The 18,264-nt window shown below is 34.0% G+C and overlaps 1 protein-coding gene across 2 annotated transcripts in view; it reads right to left on the reverse strand.

Annotated features, from left to right (window-relative positions):
* Nucleotides 1-14,944: 14,944 nt before the first annotated feature.
* Nucleotides 14,945-18,264, reverse strand: part of LOC118190014 (SEC14-like protein 2) — a 90,028-nt gene continuing 86,708 nt past the window's right edge. For both annotated transcript variants that reach the window (XM_085810610.1, XM_035360697.2), the window contains one exon: nt 14,945-15,294. In XM_085810610.1, the coding sequence (XP_085666736.1) occupies nt 15,197-15,294 (98 nt within the window). In that variant the 3' untranslated portion in view covers nt 14,945-15,196. The remainder of the gene's footprint in view (nt 15,295-18,264) is intronic.

Here is an 18,264-nt window from a genome sequence, read left to right on the forward strand (position 1 = left end):
TTTATCTTCCGGTTAAGGTTTTTATGCCTTTAGTACATCTGTATGCAATATTTTTAGTATTATCAACAATTTTAAAGTTGTTTAAGTGTCGCTAAACCTTTTTTTATGGCGGCCATTGATTTTTACATTTGAAACAGGAGACTAGTGGATTTGTTGCCAATCTAGAGAAACTTAGCTTCGCAACAACAAAGATAACGCATTCATTTATTATTGCCAATTAAATCATGCTTAATTTATTCTCGAATTTTTTCGAGGAAATAAGTGTTTAAGGCAGGGATGTCAAACTCATAGGTAAACTTGGGCCAAACAAACAAGGTTTAACTTTAGGCGGGCATAAAAAAAAAAAAAAAAAAAAAAAAAAAAAACAATATTTATAGAAACGTAGATTCATTTCGAATAATACAATAATAAACATATATATATATATATATATAGAAAAGAACAAGAAAAATTTAATGTTTACGTCCTGATACTTGACATCTCTTCTCTGCTATTATCTTTCCTAGTTCGGGAGAAATTTTGTTTGCAGTGATAACTTTCAACGCTGACCCAAGGTGAGCATCATTAATACGGTTTCTAATAGGAGACTTATTACCTTTCATGACTGAAAATAACTGCTAGCACCGATAAGTGCTACCAAACATGGAAATAATTTCATATGCGAATTTTCGAGTATTTTCAAACCTGGCTGGTAAATATTTGTAAAATTTAGGCACGCCCACTTCAATGAATTTTGCTTTCAAATTTGAGTTGCATTGAATCTCGATCACCTCCATTTGCATATGGCTGGGTACTGAGTCAATACTTATTGAGAAAATCGAAGAAAAAAAATTGTCTTCGAGGGAACTAAAATCATTAAACCTCGTTTCAAATTCAGTTGTTAAATTTGCAATTTTTTCTGCGTATTTTTGATACGAACAAGTATCATCTAAACTTTATTTGTTCATGCTGCACGTCGGGAAGTGCGTCAAATCTTTATTTTTAAGTTGTTTTTCCCAAAGAACTAGTTGACATTTGAATGCTTTAATTATGTCAAACATGTTCGTAATGATATGATCTTTTCCTTGTAATGATAAATTTAAATCGGTTAAGTGTTTGGTTATATCAACCAAGAAAGATAAATCTTGTATCCATATTGGATCGTAAAACAAACTTACGTCTTGATTTTTCGTTTATAAAAACTGACATATTTCTTCTTTCAAATCTCAGAATTGTTTGAGAATCTTGGAGCAAGATAACCAACGTACCTCGGTATAGTAGGACAAACCCGAATATTCACTATCTAACTCACTTAAGAAAGCAGTGAGTTGACGCTGATTTAAACCTCGAGATCTTATAAAATTTATAACTTTTTTTATATATGACAAAACATTCTCCATATTTATTACTTTCGTGTATAGAACTTCTTGATGCATATGATGAATGTTTGAACCGTGAATTTCACTAAGTTTTTTTCTTAGTAATGCTACGAAGCCCTTGTTTTTACCGGTCATTGATGGAGCGCCATCTGTAGCTACAGAATTTAATTTTGCCAAAGGTATATTGTATTTCTGCAGAAGTCCAAAAACACAAGTAAATATATCTTCTCCTGTGGTAGTACCAGGCATCGGTATTAGTTCCAGTAATTCCTCAAAAATGTTAAAATTCTTGTCACAAGAACGAAGAAACACTGCTAATTGAGCTTTGCCACTAATGTCCGTGCTCTCGTCACAGGCAATGGAGAAACTTTCGAAACTAGATGATTTTGCTTTGATCTGATCACTTAAATTCGCGGCTAAATCAGTAACTCTTTCTGCAACTGTATTTCGAGACAATGAAATTGATTGAAAAGCCTTCACATTTCCAGGACAAACAATTTCTCCAGCTTTCATTAGGCATTCCTTGATGAAATCACCGTCAGTAAAAGGCTTCGAATGTTTAGCTATCAACTCGAACAAGACGTAGCTTGCATGTACCGCCGCTTCACTTTCTTGCAATACTTTACTAAACATGGACTGTTGCTTTTTCACTTCTAACTTGAGCTCTTTCAACTTTTCTTCTCTCATTAATCCTTCGTAATTGTTATATTTCGATTTGTGTTGTTCGTGATGAAGTTTAATATTATATAACTTTGATACATTAATAGTATTATTAGACATCAAGCAGATTATTTTATCTTTTATTTCACAGCAAAAATATCCTAATTCCCATTTTACTTGGAATATTTTATGTTCGTCAGCGATTTTTCGTTTAATTTTACTACCACTTGGTTTTGATATAGACATACTGAATACAAAGGGCTGGAATAATCACGGTTAACGTTAAAAAGTTAACAAAAATTTATTCTTTCCACAAGAGATAAATTAAAATGCTGAAATATTTCTTCAAAAATATTCCAACAATATCACAAAATGTCAAACGTTTAGCAAAAATCAATTCAAAACAGAGAAACTAATTCTATCTCACAGCGAAATCGCTACAAATCAATCACAGCATTAAGTAAACAAACAGTTCGCTAGAACTACAGCTACTACTGAGATGAGTTGTTTGTTCTCGGCTTTTATAAGCTTTATAATTAATTTCTCGAATATACTGGAAACATCTATAAATATCTGGATTTTTTTTGGATAGCAACAGCAATTACGAGATATTTATTTATTAGGTATTAAATGCACGCGCTGTTCTATTTTTAACCTTCCAACGCAGCTGTCTTTTCAAAAATCGTCTGCGTTGCTAAGGCAACATGAAGCAAATCTAATTACAATTCTAAATAAAAAAAACTAAATAAATAAATAACTATGAAATTCGTAACAATATGAATTAAGTAATAATTAATAATAAAGCAAAGTGCATGCACATGCATGCACCAATATATCGTACAAAACTATGATTGGAAAACTGAGACCATGAGTTCGGCCACATTCGGCTATCGGGGGATGCGTACAAGTTCTGAGTGCACGTGTCCCCCAAAAGCCGAAGGTAGCTGAACGCAAGCTACTCACACGCATTTGTAATTTAAGTAAAGTGTGTGTCAGCTCGCTGTGAGTAATTTAACAACACTGAATAAATTATCGTTAATTACTTAGCAGTAAACATTTCATTTTTTGTCTTCGTCGAAATTTTATTTTATTATTATATATTATTATTTGCCGATATATTGGCCGGGCCGCAAAAATATTTGTTGTGGGCCGCATGCGGCCCGTGGGCTGCGAGTTTGACATCCTTGATCTACAAGAATGTTCGCAGCTGGCAAACTGAACTTGCAAGGTACAAGAACTCGTTACTATTTTTCTTACTTAAAAAACAATTGTCGTAGCATATGCGTGTAGTGTTTAGGTATTTGGGGTACAGAAAACGTTTTATTTATATTGCAATTTCTGGCGCAAAACCTTACATGGTTGTCTGAGCCAATGGCTGAAGCAAATATTAAAAAACTGCATGAGTGGTGTTACAACAGTTCACACTGGACACATTTGAGAATAAAAACTGATTACAATTTATAGTAAAAGCCAGTATTTTGAAAACTAAAACAATTTATGAGGCAACACAGAAAGACTAAATACACTTGGCCAACTGAAACGGATCACTTATTTCTCAAAACATATGGTAACCAAACTCTTAAGAAATAGACTAGAAGAGAAACACGCTAATGTGACAATCAAAATCATAAAAAAAAACCTTATATTTAGCGTAGGTATAATGAAACACTCAATCGATTTCGAGGGCAGCTAAAGGTCCCTCCTCATCAGGAGAAAGAAATACATAGAAAGAAGAAAATAGGAGAAGGAGTCACAGAAACACGTAGTGCTTATCAGCACTGCACGTGGTTATAACTAGATTTTTAATCAGAGTTGCACTGGCCGCCTACTTTTACTGAGCCAGGCTGTCTGATCAAGCATAAAGAAATATTAGCGAAGTTAAAATAGGGAGCGAGGGGCAAATGCACATTACGCTCCAAAATCTGAACTTCAAATAATGGAAAGCAACCACTGAACGGATTTTTATACCCTCTTGTAGTACCAAGCGCGAGGAGGTAACGCCATCTATCGGCAAAAATAATTGAATTAAGATAGTAGAATTTTAAAGGCATTAGGAAGGACTGGATTGGACTTCAAATCATTAACTAAACTTTCTAAATCTTTGTGAATGTGAAAAGCCTCAAGAAAATCCAATTCACCTATGGAAGAAGCCTTTTGGATGATTTTTGCAGACCCAAAATCAAAATTATGGTTAAAAGTCCAGCTATGATACGCTATTGAAGACTTGTTAATTTCGCCTTTTTTGACATAAGATTCATGTTCCTTGATACGAAACTTCAACGCTCTTTTTGTTTGGCCAATATATCTTAAACCACACTGACATGATATACTATAAATTCCCCAAGAATTCAAGACAGAAACGCAATCTTTTAGAATCGAAGGGTGAATTTTATTAATAGGGGAGAAACCGACTTGAAAATTGAATTTCTGGAGAATACGTGCAATTTTATAGCTAACAGAAGGATAAAATGGAAGCACGACAAGGTCATTAATATTATTTCTAACAGTGGAATGTCTTCTTTGATGGGAATCTGAAAATTTTTTGACGGCTTTATCAATAATCACGGGAGAAAATCCACGGTCAATCGCAACTGCTCTCAAATAATTAAGTTCATTGGTAAGCAAAGATTCAGAGGAACAAACTTTTAGCTCGCGGAAAACATAATAGTAAAAAGAAGCCATTTTTTGCTTAACAGGGTGGCATGACTTGGCATGGGGTGGTAAACAAACTGCAAAGGGTTTACGGTACACAGTGGTGCTAAAATCGGTTTCATTGCGGATTATAAGAATACCGAGGAAGGGGAGGGAATTGTTGGATTCAATTTCAAGAGTGAATTGGATGGCTGGATCAATTGAATTCATAATAGATAGAATCTCGGATAAATCCTCTTTATAACCGTCAAAAAGTGCGAAAGTGTCGTCAACATACCGAATCCAAAGACGAAAAGATAATTTATCAAATAATTTCATCTCAAAATAGTGCATATAAATGTCAGCAAGTACCGGACTGAGAGGATTACCCATAGCCAATCCTTCAACTTGACGAAAATATGCATTTTGGAAAACAAAGTGGGTTTGACTTAGAGAAACTTTAGTAAGTGAAACCAACTCATTAATTTCAGTATGTGTGAAGTGAAATTCCCGAAGCCTAGTTTCAAGACAATTTAGTGCTCCTTCGACCGGAACATTAGTAAACAATGATTTGACATCAAATGAAACCATAATGGAACGAAGTGGGGAAATATTTTAAAGTTTATCAATGACTTCAACAGAATTTTTTACAGTGTGAATATTGTTAGCAAGTAGAGGAGAAAATCTGGAAACTAAATATTTGGCCAAAGGATATGAAGCAGTACCTATGTTGGAAACAATTGGTCGAAAAGGAATACTGGTTTTGTGGACTTTTGGAAGAGCATAAAGTCTAGCGCAATTAGTAATAGGCGGAATAAGTGATTTCTTCAACTGAGTTGGCAGAATGTGGGAAGATTTAATAGCACTTTTTACTTGAGGTCCGAAGTTGAAGGATCTTTAGGGATCGAGCAGTATGGGCCTTCATTTATCAATTTAGAGACTCCAGTAATATATGTGTGTTTCTCCATAACAACGATCTGTCCGCCCTTATCCGATCAAGCCTCTTTATGCTTGATCAGACAGCCTGGCTCAGTAAAAGTAGGCGGCCAGTGCAACTCTGATTAAAAATCTAGTTATAACCACGTGCAGTGCTGATAAGCACTACGTGTTTCTGTGACTCCTTCTCCTATTTTCTTCTTTCTATGTATTTCTTTCTCCTGATGAGGAGGGACCTTTAGCTGCCCTCGAAATCGATTGAGTGTTTCATTATACCTACGCTAAATATAAGGTTGTTTTTTACGATTTTGATTACTCTTAAGAAATGTTTAAAAATCCGATCCACTTGTTTGGATCAGATTTCTAAATATTTCTTCTTATTATTATTTATAAATATTCTTTGTTAAGTGAATCTAGCGCCAGAGTTTCGCTATGGTAAACAAATGCTAGAGTGAATTTTAAAGAATGCATTTATTCTATTGTGATTTATGCGCTGTCGGCGAAGTAGATTTAATTCAATCCAATAAGTTTAAATGAAATGCAAGAAAAAATGCGTGTAATTTAATATTCCGTACAAGGAAGTCATGTGGTACACACATCAGATTTTTTTTATTAAAGCATCGGCTGCTCTAGTAGTCATAAATTAGCTTTCAGAGGCCGAATTTAGAATTGCTCTCAAGGGTTGCTTTCATCAGTTGTATCCCTCACATAAATTACTACGCATTTATGAGAATACTTTTATTATTTCCATTACAGAAGGAAATAAGCATATTTGCGATTGGATGCTAATCAATTGATTTCGATGCATTTATATTCTATTGACATTGTTTCTAAGCGTGAGACTAAAGCTCTAGCGTCCCTGTGAAGTCTAGACCACCTGTTCTCAACCTTTTGACTAACGCTTACGATCTAAACAAAAATTTAAAAAATTTACTAACACCACTACATATTATAATGATTATTTTTCAATTTATCAATAGAATTCTTTTAACAATCTTCATTTGGCTATTTGCACAACCTACTGGCTATTTGTATGAAATATGCTCACATAAAAATATTAGATTAAAAATTTTATATCATTTTAATTTTAAAAATCAAGTTCTAATACTTTAATTCTAAAATTTAGTGTGAAATTTGGGCCTATTGAAGAGAGATCAATTTTTTTCATGTCTGGTCTTATTCAAAATCCAGCCGTAAAGTAGGAGCCACTTTTAATTTTGTTCTGTTCTTATTTTTCAAATATAACATGGAAGAAAATCTTGTTCACACAAATAAGGTGCGCAAAAAGGCAATAAAAATTTAATAGGTTTATTTGAAAGGCCTTTAAAGGCGGTTCAGCCAAAAATCAACAAGGGTTTATTTTTGTAATCTTCAGTTTGATTTCGATTACAGTAAATTTCTATAAGTTGTTCGTTTTTTTCTGAAAAAATGCGCCAAGATAAATTTTCAGTTTCTCCGTAAATTTCGCCCCACATTTTACAAAATTTTATATTTAGGCATAATTTGAGTCGTAGAATATAAAGAATAAATATGGAAAACCTTTGGCATGCCATTTCAGAAAAGGTCCGATTTTTTGTCAAAATAGCAATGTTAGAATAATTGCTATATATAAATCTACTATATATCCTAAATCGCGCTTTCGAGACATGAAAAATGAAATTTGAATTTCGTCAATCGGCCCAATAGAACTGAAAATAAACTTAGATCTGTCTTTTTTTTTTTTTTTTTTTTCCGAGCAGTGTACATACTTTTTTGTATTATTTGCATTAGGGTTTTAGCTTTTCAATATATTAAACGACATTAGTTAACGAAGCAGAATTTTGTCTTCTGTCTGGAGAAGACAATCGATAGGTTTTGCCTTAGAATGTAAAAAATCATTACACGTCTCTTAACGTTCCCACCAACCGCCCCACCAAGGTGCGGAAGGAGGAATAAATTTCCACTGAATTCTTTGCTCAGCGGCCTTTGAACACAGACTCTCCCAATCAAGCGTATGCAGAAGACTCTCCGCTCCTTTAAAATTACTACCGTTGTCTGAGTATATTGTAGATGGTTTTCCGCGACGAGAAATGAAACGTCGCAATGACTGGAAAAAAGCTTCAGTTGTCAAAGATGTTACTGACTCCAGATGAATGGCCCTATAGACCGCACATGTGTAAAGAACAATATAAGCTTTTCGACCATCTTTAAGGTAGAGGGGTCCTGCCAGATCAACACCCACTATCTCAAAAATATTTGCATAACGTACTCTATCTTTCGGCAAAATTCCTGGAGTTACGTCACAACTTTTGGATTTAAATTTTTTGACATTTCACACATTTTCTAATGCAGTTTCGTACTGTCTTACGGGTCTTGAGGATCCAATGCTTTTCTCACAAATGAGACATCACCATAGAAGTACCAGCATGCAGCAGCTCATTATGTGCATTCATTATTAGTAATTTTACTACTGTATGATCAGAGGACAAAATGATGGGAAACTTAAAGTCATCAGTATCGTCGCGATAAGAAATATTGGTTTTATCTCTGATCAAACCATCACTATCAATTATAGGTCTGAGGTCTTTAATTTTATCATCATTCACACCCTTAAATGATTCTCTTTGAATCAATAACATAAGAGTTATCTCAGCTCTTTCAATTTCTGAAACTGACAAAATTTTGCAGGTTTCTTTTGTAATTCTTCGTAATTTAAAGTAAAACCTAAGAATCCAACCTAACATGCGTACAATTTTTTTTATAGATGAAAAGTACCTGTAATACCAATTGTCAGGGTTAGAATCTTTGTTAAGAGTTGTCAACATTGATTTACCCCTTTCTGAATTTATGATCTCTTCGTCCGGCAAATCGATGCCTCTTGACCATGATGATTCTGGTTCTAACAGCCATGATGGGTCCTCTCACCATTTCTTAAGCAAAAACTGTTTAACTGAACAGCCTCTAGATGGGACATCGGCTGCATTCAGCTCCGAAGGGATGTAATGTCAATCTTCTATCTTTGAAAGTGTTCTGATTTCTTGAACACGATTCCAAACGAAAGTTCCCCATCGTAGTACGTCTCGCTGGATCCACCACAAAGCGGTTGTTGAGTCAGTCCAGAAAAATGTTCTTAAATTTGACATGTTCAAGACTGAAAAGACAATACGTCCCAAGCGTGCTCCGATTAAGCAGGATAATAATTCCAAACGAGGAATGGATGTATTCTTCAAAGGCGCAACTCTAGTGCGTGCTTACAAAAAATTTCGGTAAACTTTATTTTCGGTCTTCACTCTTAAAAAAGTACAGGTAGCATAGGCATGCTTGCTGGCATCGCTGAAAATATGAAGACTCACATCTTCGTTAACCGATCTGTCAATATTAAGCCATCTAGGAATTTTGACATCAGACAGCAGTTTCAGTTCTTTTACCCATTTCATGAACTTCTTTTCTAAATGTTCAGATAATTTTTTATCCCAATTTAATCGTAATTTCCAGCACTCTTGCAATATCAACTTTGGAAACAGGGTAACGGGAGAAAGGAAGCCTACTGGGTCAAATAACTTAAGCGCGCAAGAAAGGAGTGTTCGTTTACTCGCGACAATCTTCTCTTTCTTTAGTGACTCAATTTTACAGGAAAGAGTATGCCAGTTTAACCCTAACACGCAAACGGATGTATCTAATTTAGAGTTGGCAATTATTTCGATTTCATAATTCGAATACCATCCTCTAAGATTAAACTTTCCCAGTGACAATAACATTCTCGATTCTAGTACAAATCTATTCAATTCTTCAACATTCTTAAAACTAGTCAGGCAATTATCAACATAGAAGGACTCCTTCAAAATATTGGCTGTAGCTGCAAACTGATATGGGGCACGATTTAAATGATAGTTCAACGTAGCGCCTAACAAAAACGGACTACAGTTAATCCCAAAAACTACGACAATGTATATAAATTTTTGTATTCTCTCCTTCTGCACCTTTCCAAAAGAAACGTAAATAATCTCTATCCTTCTCTCTTATAACAATCTGCAAGAAGGCTTTCTCAATGTCTGAAATTACTGCAACAGGATATTTCAGAAAACGATTTAACAATGTTGGAAAATTATTTCTATTAGGTTGGGGCCATTCTCAAGACAGTCATTTAAGGGAAGTTATCCTTTGGCGTGTGACGAAGCATCAAAAACCGGCCTTACTCGCGTAGTTTCGCTAGATTTTTTAAAATCAGGCCCGTATGAGGCAAATAGTGCTCTCTATCTACCTCGCCTCCTGTTACCTCTTCAATAATTCGTTCCTTCGACCAAGTGTCCAATACTTCCTGATAAACTTTAATTTGGTTCGAATCTAATAATTTCCTTCGCGTATTAGTCAGGAATTTTTCTGCCAAACTTTTTATTATTAGACAAGCGAGAGGGGTCCAGTACCCAAGGTAATGCAGTTTCATATCTCTCGTCTGAATCCAAATTCAAATTTTCCTCAAAATACTGCATGGTCTTCTCATGAATTTCAGCTTTCTTTTTAGACCCAACTTGGTCATTTATACCAATAACGTCTAACTTCCACAAATTTTCTGCTGATCTTTCGTTTAGCAATAAAGAAACACATGCAAGAGAATCATTTATTCCCGAAGATTCCTTCGCTGGAATTTTACCCATTAAAATCTATCCCAAACGTGTTTCCATCGCAACCGGACCACTTTGTAAACATTTAATATTTCCGGTGAATAATTTTCCAGCAATACCAGAACTCATCAACAATTTAATGTCACTTTCGTTTTCGGGAGCATTACCCTCTGCATCCGACACCTGAATATTTAATTTACAAAGTTCTTTCAACCAAGGACCTTTAGGTATTTTTTTTTACCTCAGAACAGATAACAGATTCACTTAAACAATCCACACCACATACATATTTATTATCAAGGCTACTCAATGAACTAGATATTTAGAATGCAATTTTTCTTTTGTTTCTACACCTCCGAATAATTTATGAACTAATTTCACTTCACCATCACTGTTACATTTCAAATAATCTATAATATCTTTCGTTAAATAACTTCTCTCGCAACCCGTGTCTATTATACCTCTCACTATCCTTTCCCTGCTGCCATTTTTTACCCTTCCGATTAATGTTTGTAATAGCACATCGGAGCTCGCGGATCTGCTAGCCAAAACATTAACCTTATTTTTCGCCAAGGGCTCTACTTGTTTAGTCTCTTTCAATTGAGAAGGAAATTGTTGACACATTATTGCCAAATGCCTTTTCTGGCAAATTAAACACTTAACCTTTGACTTACAGTCACGAGAGATGTGATTTTTTTAAAAAACAATAGACATACACCCTTCTTAAATATTAAATCTTTTTTATCCTGATATGTAAGAGCTTTAAAACATTTTTCTGTTAAATGTGATTTATCACAAAATAAACAAGATTCCTCGGCTTTCTTAATAGGAGCATTTTCTTTAACTTGTCTTTCTTTCTTTAACTTATTTTCTCCTGTATACAAATCATTACAAGAAGGAATATTAGACTCATCATTAATGCAAAGTTTAGATTTTCTACTTTAATCAAAAGAAAAAAGCGCTAATTTAATTCTCTCTTCAGATATCACTTCATTTTTCAAAAACAGAAGAATAGAATAGATTCAAGATCGCTCTTACCCTGTTGTGACGAGCTCTCCCGTTCCCTCTCCCACACGCGTAACATGTCAGAGGGCAGGCAAGATTCAAATAACGGAAAAATAACACTAGCGTATTTACTCGTATCTTCAGTCACACCGAGAGATTCCAGAGCACGTACTTTGATTTCTAAACTGTCGTACAACGATGATAGCGTAAAGTCCTTTTTGGTTGTATTATTATTTATCAACACAAGATTCAATAAATCCTGAACGTACACTTGTATAAGAATATCTTCACGTCCAAGACGGTTCTTTAAATGTTCGATGACTTTCGGATAATTTTGTTTAGCTGTCGGAAAGCTCTGCACTATTTCTCGTGCTTTCAATTTGGCAGCAGTAGCTTGGATCAGATATACGAATTTCAAGTGATAATCTAGAACTGGATCTTCGTGTATCTTACTAAAAGTATTCCAGAAATTCAACCATTGTCGTGGATTACCTGTAAATTCAATCAAATTTATTTTCGGAAGCTTCAAATTCGTTGGCGTTGCTCTTGAATCAATAGTTCTGGTTTCGTTTACAGATGTATGTGTCATTCCCTGCTTTCACAGTGACTTGCTTCACTTTTATCCTGGCTGCTATTAATTTCTCCTTGTAAGTCTCACGTGACTCAAATTCTTTAGTATATTCTTCTTGCGAGACTTCTTTCGATTTCGATAGGAGATCCAACATTTCTTCATCCAACTGTTGTAATCGAATTCCTTTATCTTCCAGAATTTCCAGGGACGATAACAGAACATCACTGTTCAATTCTGACTCATTCAAATGTCCATGTAAGCTATGATATGCTTTCGTGAAGGCTGCACGCAGTGGTACTCTTCTTAATTTCAATGCTTCTATTTCTGTTGTTAAACCATCAAAAGTGTCCTTTACCTAACTAATGCGTCCTGTTAGACGGACGCCACTTTTTATTGTGGTGATCCACGGTTTGAAAATGGATTCTGAATCAATCGAGATTCGTGCACTAACCTAGTGCTTCGCATTAGAGAGTAAAGAACGTCTATGTTAATAACATCTATGTTACAAAAATATACTTTTATTTACATAGCGAAAACGCACAGCAACATTCTTAACGAAAGCTCAGCTCATTCTCCTATAACATACTTTCTTCTACACTCAGGTTGCGCATGCGCATTCACAATTACCAAAGGAGCTTGGCAGATACTGCCATCTGTTGGATAAATTATTTTGCTACACGTGTATTTTCTTCAAGATAATCTTTGAGAATGTCAACGAAGCATTCTTTTGAAGTTCTATCATTTTGCCGATGAAATATTTATCTTTACAGAGCTGCTGAATATACGGAACGTCAAACATACCAGCCTTTATCTTTTCAAATGACAGGCTAAGAAATGCCGAAATGAGATACTCAAAACAATCTCCGTCAGTTGGCAAAGATGTAACAAATTGCTTCATGAGACCAAATTTTATAATCAGAGGCAGAAATATAATGTTCTTTTTATCGATAAGTGTCTAATGCAGAATGTTTGGATCACCAAGTTTCACGTCAGATCTTGGCGGCCAGCCCCTCATTGCACCCAATGCTTCTCAAAAGCTCTGCTATGCCACATACATAAAAAATAAGCACACTTAGTATGTACGCTTTGCTGGCTAATGAGGAAGCAAACCAATTTAAGGTAAACACAGATGATGCACTGATGTATGTGATATTGCACAAATCAATGAATCTTTTTGTGTCCTCATATTCTTCACAAAAACAAACTGAATGGCCTATTCAGATTGCACCAAATAAATTTCCATTGTGGAAGAAAACATACTTAAAACTCCCCTTTGAGTCGATGAGCAATTGCCAATGAGCTATGTTATAGGCTGGAATTATCAACTCTTCCATCAATGACATTCTCAACTCTTCCATTTATGACAATATACAAATCCATCAACACTTCGAAAGTACTGCGGAAGCTCAATTTCTCCTGATCGGAAGTAGGGTATCTTAAGCTCATTCTCCAAGAAAGTTTTCTCGTGTAGTCACGTTAACAGCTCTGAAGCTTTTTTCGGATAGTTCCAAATCCCGTGAAAAATCGTTTAACTCACTCTGATCAAATCCCATATGAATGGAATTATCTTCAATTTCAAAATTTTCGCTGTCCGTGTCAATTCGATATTCACCACAATCATATTCCTGTATTCTCAAAGAAGGTAATTCTTTCAAAGCTGGCACTGGAATCTCAGCTGAGTGAAGCGCACTGGGTGTATAGCTGATGGTAAATTAGGATACGATATTGTACAATTATTTTTATTGCTATATCGTGACGTTTTCACCGTATAAAAGTAACAATTATTTGAATTATCGCCAATTCATAGGAGAGCAGTAGTACTTCCTATGATCCACGTATGATGCCGCGGAAAGTGGTCATATTCATATAAGGTGTAGAGAAAAAACTTGACATGGTAGAAGAAGACTAACTACTGTTTGAAATGAACATGCTTATTCAGAAGTCACACAACAAAAATCAGCGTTAAATTTTCAAATTATCACAGGACTAGTTTCGATGGTTTTACCGAACCACCATCCTCAGCTGCAAAAGCGCAAATGAACGAGATAGGATATAATGATTAGATAATATAAGATAGCCTGGACAGAAAATAAGCTTGTGGCGCCATCTATTGATGAAACCAGAACTAAAACATAATTTCTTTAAAGGCCGAAGGCAAAGATGGATTGGAATTAGAAAAATCATTATATCCTATCTCGTTCATTTGCGCTTTAGCAACTGAGCATGGTGGTTTGGTAAAACCATCGAAACTAGTCCTGTGAAAATTTGAAAATATAACGCTGATTTTTGTTGCTTGACTTCTGAATGAGTATTTGTTCGGCGTGTTATTGTGTCTTAATTATGAGCATACTTATTTAACTCTAAAACCATTAAAATGGAACTTAACAGAAATTGTTCTCCGGTATAATGTTTACCTGCACTGCTATTGGTCATTCTACTTATGTAAAAATGATAATGTGCTATAATTATGGTTATTTAATCAAAGGGCTGTTATTCTTTCTGAGTGTTCAATGAGTTAAAGAAGCAGTGAATTAGTACAGAATTATACTTTATGAGGATAAAACGCCATATGGAAATTTGTATGGTCACATAACTTAATAAGACTCCTCAAAAGTGTGAATTAAATTTATTTTCCAAGCAATGATATTTCCAACAAATTTTAAATTTTCAGATGTTGTATTATATAAACAAAACTACTTGTAAGAAATGAAATTAAGTAACAGTGTTTTGTTCTAATTACTAATTACTGTAGCTTTTAATTCTCATTCTTCACTGTTAACCTTACAGTTATGATTCAATTTATTGTTGATAGCTTCATTAAATTGGTCATAAGTATATGAATATGTACACTAGAATATGCACAATTAAATATTTCTCACTATTGCAAAATCAATTTCAGTAATTTAATCATTTATTTCAAACTGCAGATTTACAAATTTCTATCTAAGTCTGAGTGTTAAATAATTTTTTCCGCTGAATACATTGTTAATCAGATCATTTAATTGTAGTAAGAACTTCAAATTAATTTTTATTCATAAACTCGAAATCTTAATTCTTGGGCAAAATTTTTATTAATTTCGGTACAGTATTTTTAATCTTAAAAGATATGCTCTTTTTTAAAATTAAATAAACTACAAAATATCATTTTAAATTAAATGAAAGTCTTTTAGAAACATAAGCAGTACGCTTACATGAATAGTTTTTATTTAGATCATTATACCATTATGAAGTGCTTAAATTTTATGACATACAGAAAGTCGAGTGAAATGTCCAGTACGCAGATGTATGGCACAATTGGTGTTCTTTACAAATAAAAATGTGTTAAATATGTTACTGGAATTTCTCTACTTTTTACATAAGTATATTATAACTTATAAGTGAATAAATTTGAGACTTTTTTAAAAGTTTTAAATCTGCACAGATTCTTCCAGTTTTCAATACATTTCTTGACTTTGCGGAGGCACCACGTTTAACTTGTAATAAATCTGTTTAGAATGTATCCAGCTATAGCTATTATCAAAGAGTATCACATCTGAAAAGAAAATAGATATAGTTAAGACATTGATGCAATTTTGAAAATTGCGATAAGGTTGATTTTTAAAGACAAAATAACTTTATATATAATTGAAAGAAGTGAAATTGAGAGAAAAATAATCAGTTAGGATAAGTCTTTAATAAAGTTTAATAACAATGTGTTTTCTATGACGTAGAAGCAATTGACTGTAGTTAGAGTTTACAAGCTAGTTTTAAAAAATATATGTAACTAATTTACAGTTTACAACTAAAGTTAATTACTAATGTAGTTACTACCAAATTAGTTAAGTTAAAGGATACGAATAAAGTTAATAGTTAGTAATTTACAGTTTTATACAATGCTAAAGTTATTTAAACTAATTTGAAGTTTACGACTAAGTTTTATAAGAGTCAAACGTCTAATTGAGATATATAATCTACTCTAACTTTTAATTTTAATATAGGGTAAGGTTGCTATCGATGGGCCAGCTCTTTCGTTGAGCCACCTCCCTTATTTTCTAGTTATTTACAATTGGCGCTACCTGTTGACTGCCTAGTATACTACATGAAGCTTGACTGGGAAAAGATCCATGCTCAAACAAGTTTGCTGTACAAGAAATTAAGATTTTTGCTCTTTTCTTCTAATTCATCAATGAAAAGAAAATATAGATATGAGTGAGAAGTTGATAGTGTTTTAGTTGTTACTGATAACATTTAAAACTGTCTTAAATCAGCGACATTTTGCTATATTAACAATGGCTGTTTACTTTGTTATAATCGAAATCACGGACGTATTATGTACCGAATGCTAGTTGCCTTCAATAAGCCGGCCTACGTTGCTATGAATGACCTGGTGGCCCATCAATGGAAACCATATCGAGGCTAATATTCTGTAACTTTTTTAAGTTGAAGAATATAATGCCACTGTATGTGATTTACTAAAATGCTTTCTGGAGTAATTAAATCTATAATTAGATAATGATTTCATTTTCTTTGTTCTAAAATAATTATAAGCTAACTATCTAATTTTAATCTAAACTGAAGGATTCTTAATTCGTGTGTAAAATGAATATTGCATTGAAATTATCGTAATGATTTTCCTTACTTCTTTCATAATTTATGCCTATTTAAAGTTTTAAAATTGCATCTGTATAATGAATAGACAAATTATGTAATAAATAGACCAAGAAAAATTAAGGAGAACAACAAGGAATGGTTTTGCTAAAACAGAAGTTTCGCCAGTGAACAAAGATACATTTCAAGATTCTCATTTTGTTGCAGCAGTGCAGTTTAAGACAAATAATGTAGCTGTTGTAGAAGTTCATAACACAAGGCTAACTGCTTCTACTAGTGTACTGTCACATGGCATGAAGTTTCCAAGAAGAAAATCTGTTGCAAACACCAGTGGAACAGAATCAGAACCATTTCCAGCTGGCACATCAAAATTGTTGTCAAAAATTTAAAGTTTCCTTCAGTGAAATCTCTCCAACTCCATCTAAATTCTCAGTTGGAAAAGGCTTGAACGAAGTTCAAACAACAGTACTGAAAACAAGTAGTCCATACAAGCAGATTCTGAAAAGGGCTTTAAAAAGGCAAAAGGAAGAAGAGGCACCGCAGTGAGAAAACAATTTTGTGTAGCGAAGTTCAGTTAATTAAGTCATTTATGACTTATCAAAAATTAATTTATTTATATTTTAAATAACGCTAAACAACGTGTATTTTTAATCAATCTCTGTGCTAATTTCTTTAACCTTAATTGGGGTTTTGGTACGTAAGATTTGTATTTTCATTTCACTCGTTATACTGTGAACGCGCTGCATAGACAATGGAATTAGATACTTTTTCACGTAATATTCTTCAATTTATGATCGTTAATTTACGTTTACCTATTCATAACTTATACCATTGGAAGCAGAAAAGTTAGCTCTTCAATTTAAAACTTTTTTAAAGTCTTTAGATATAATAGATTTTAAGCTAATAAGGTGTATTTATCTAGATTTTGCAATTTTAGCCGTTTGGAGTAATTGGGGGAAAGAACACAGTTTTGAGCAAGTTTTTAGCTGTCCTGTTTCACTGATAAGGAATTTCCGGTGGGGTGAGAATTTGTGTTCGGCTGTCTCGCAGGGTTTATTCGCCTGACTTTCTGGCGATGTGTGAATTTGTGGTTAATTTAAGTCTCTGAAAAAAGGAGAAATTTTACAGCGCGTTAGGCGGTAGATGAAAAGACTTGTTTTTCACAATTTCTAGTGCCTGTTGGAAAATGTGGCAGTCTCTTCATATGTAAAAATGTTGCAGGCAGAAATTTCGCTCCTTTTGCTTTTGCATTCTTGTTCTCTTATTTAGCGGATGGTCCCGGCTGTGTTGTTTTCGACGAGGGGCAATTGCTCTCCCTCCGGCGTCGGCATGAAAATGCTTGATATCTCTGTTCCTATTCGACGTGCCGAATAAATTAAGATTTAGTATCCTGCTCCTTCATAAAACTACGGCTCCTCAGTTTAAAAAAAAATGAAATAGTTAATACTTGAGAAAGAAAATTATATTTAAGAAATAATTCCTGCAGATTTTGATTTCCATGAAGGCGAGAGACGCCTCGGCCATCAGAGTTAGTTTGGCCAGGCTGAGACAACTAGAACAACTGAGACAACTATATCTCCTGATTTTGCTTTCCATTCCTGTTCTATGGAGAACTTTAGGAAATGTGTAGGAGCCATCTTTGTTTATCTGAAAAAGATGAAAAGCTTCATTTTCAGAAAGAAAATGTAAGCTTATCAGTAGGATATTTATCAGAAATTTCTAAGACGGGGAAATCGAAAGTGAGTGCTGTTGTTTTCAACGGAGAAAAAACATACCATTGAAAACTTGATTTTGGAATAATTAAGAAAATTACTCATTTTTTGACACAAACAGATGCTTGTAGTATTGTACTTCTAGAAAGAGGAACGTTAGATGATCCTGACTTTCACAAACCAAATAAAATTCAGTTACTTCT

Source organism: Stegodyphus dumicola, chromosome 2, assembly GCF_044657685.1.
Source record: "Stegodyphus dumicola isolate Sdum_Otavi_A_Nest chromosome 2, ASM4465768v1".
Lineage (NCBI taxonomy): Eukaryota > Metazoa > Arthropoda > Arachnida > Araneae > Eresidae > Stegodyphus > Stegodyphus dumicola.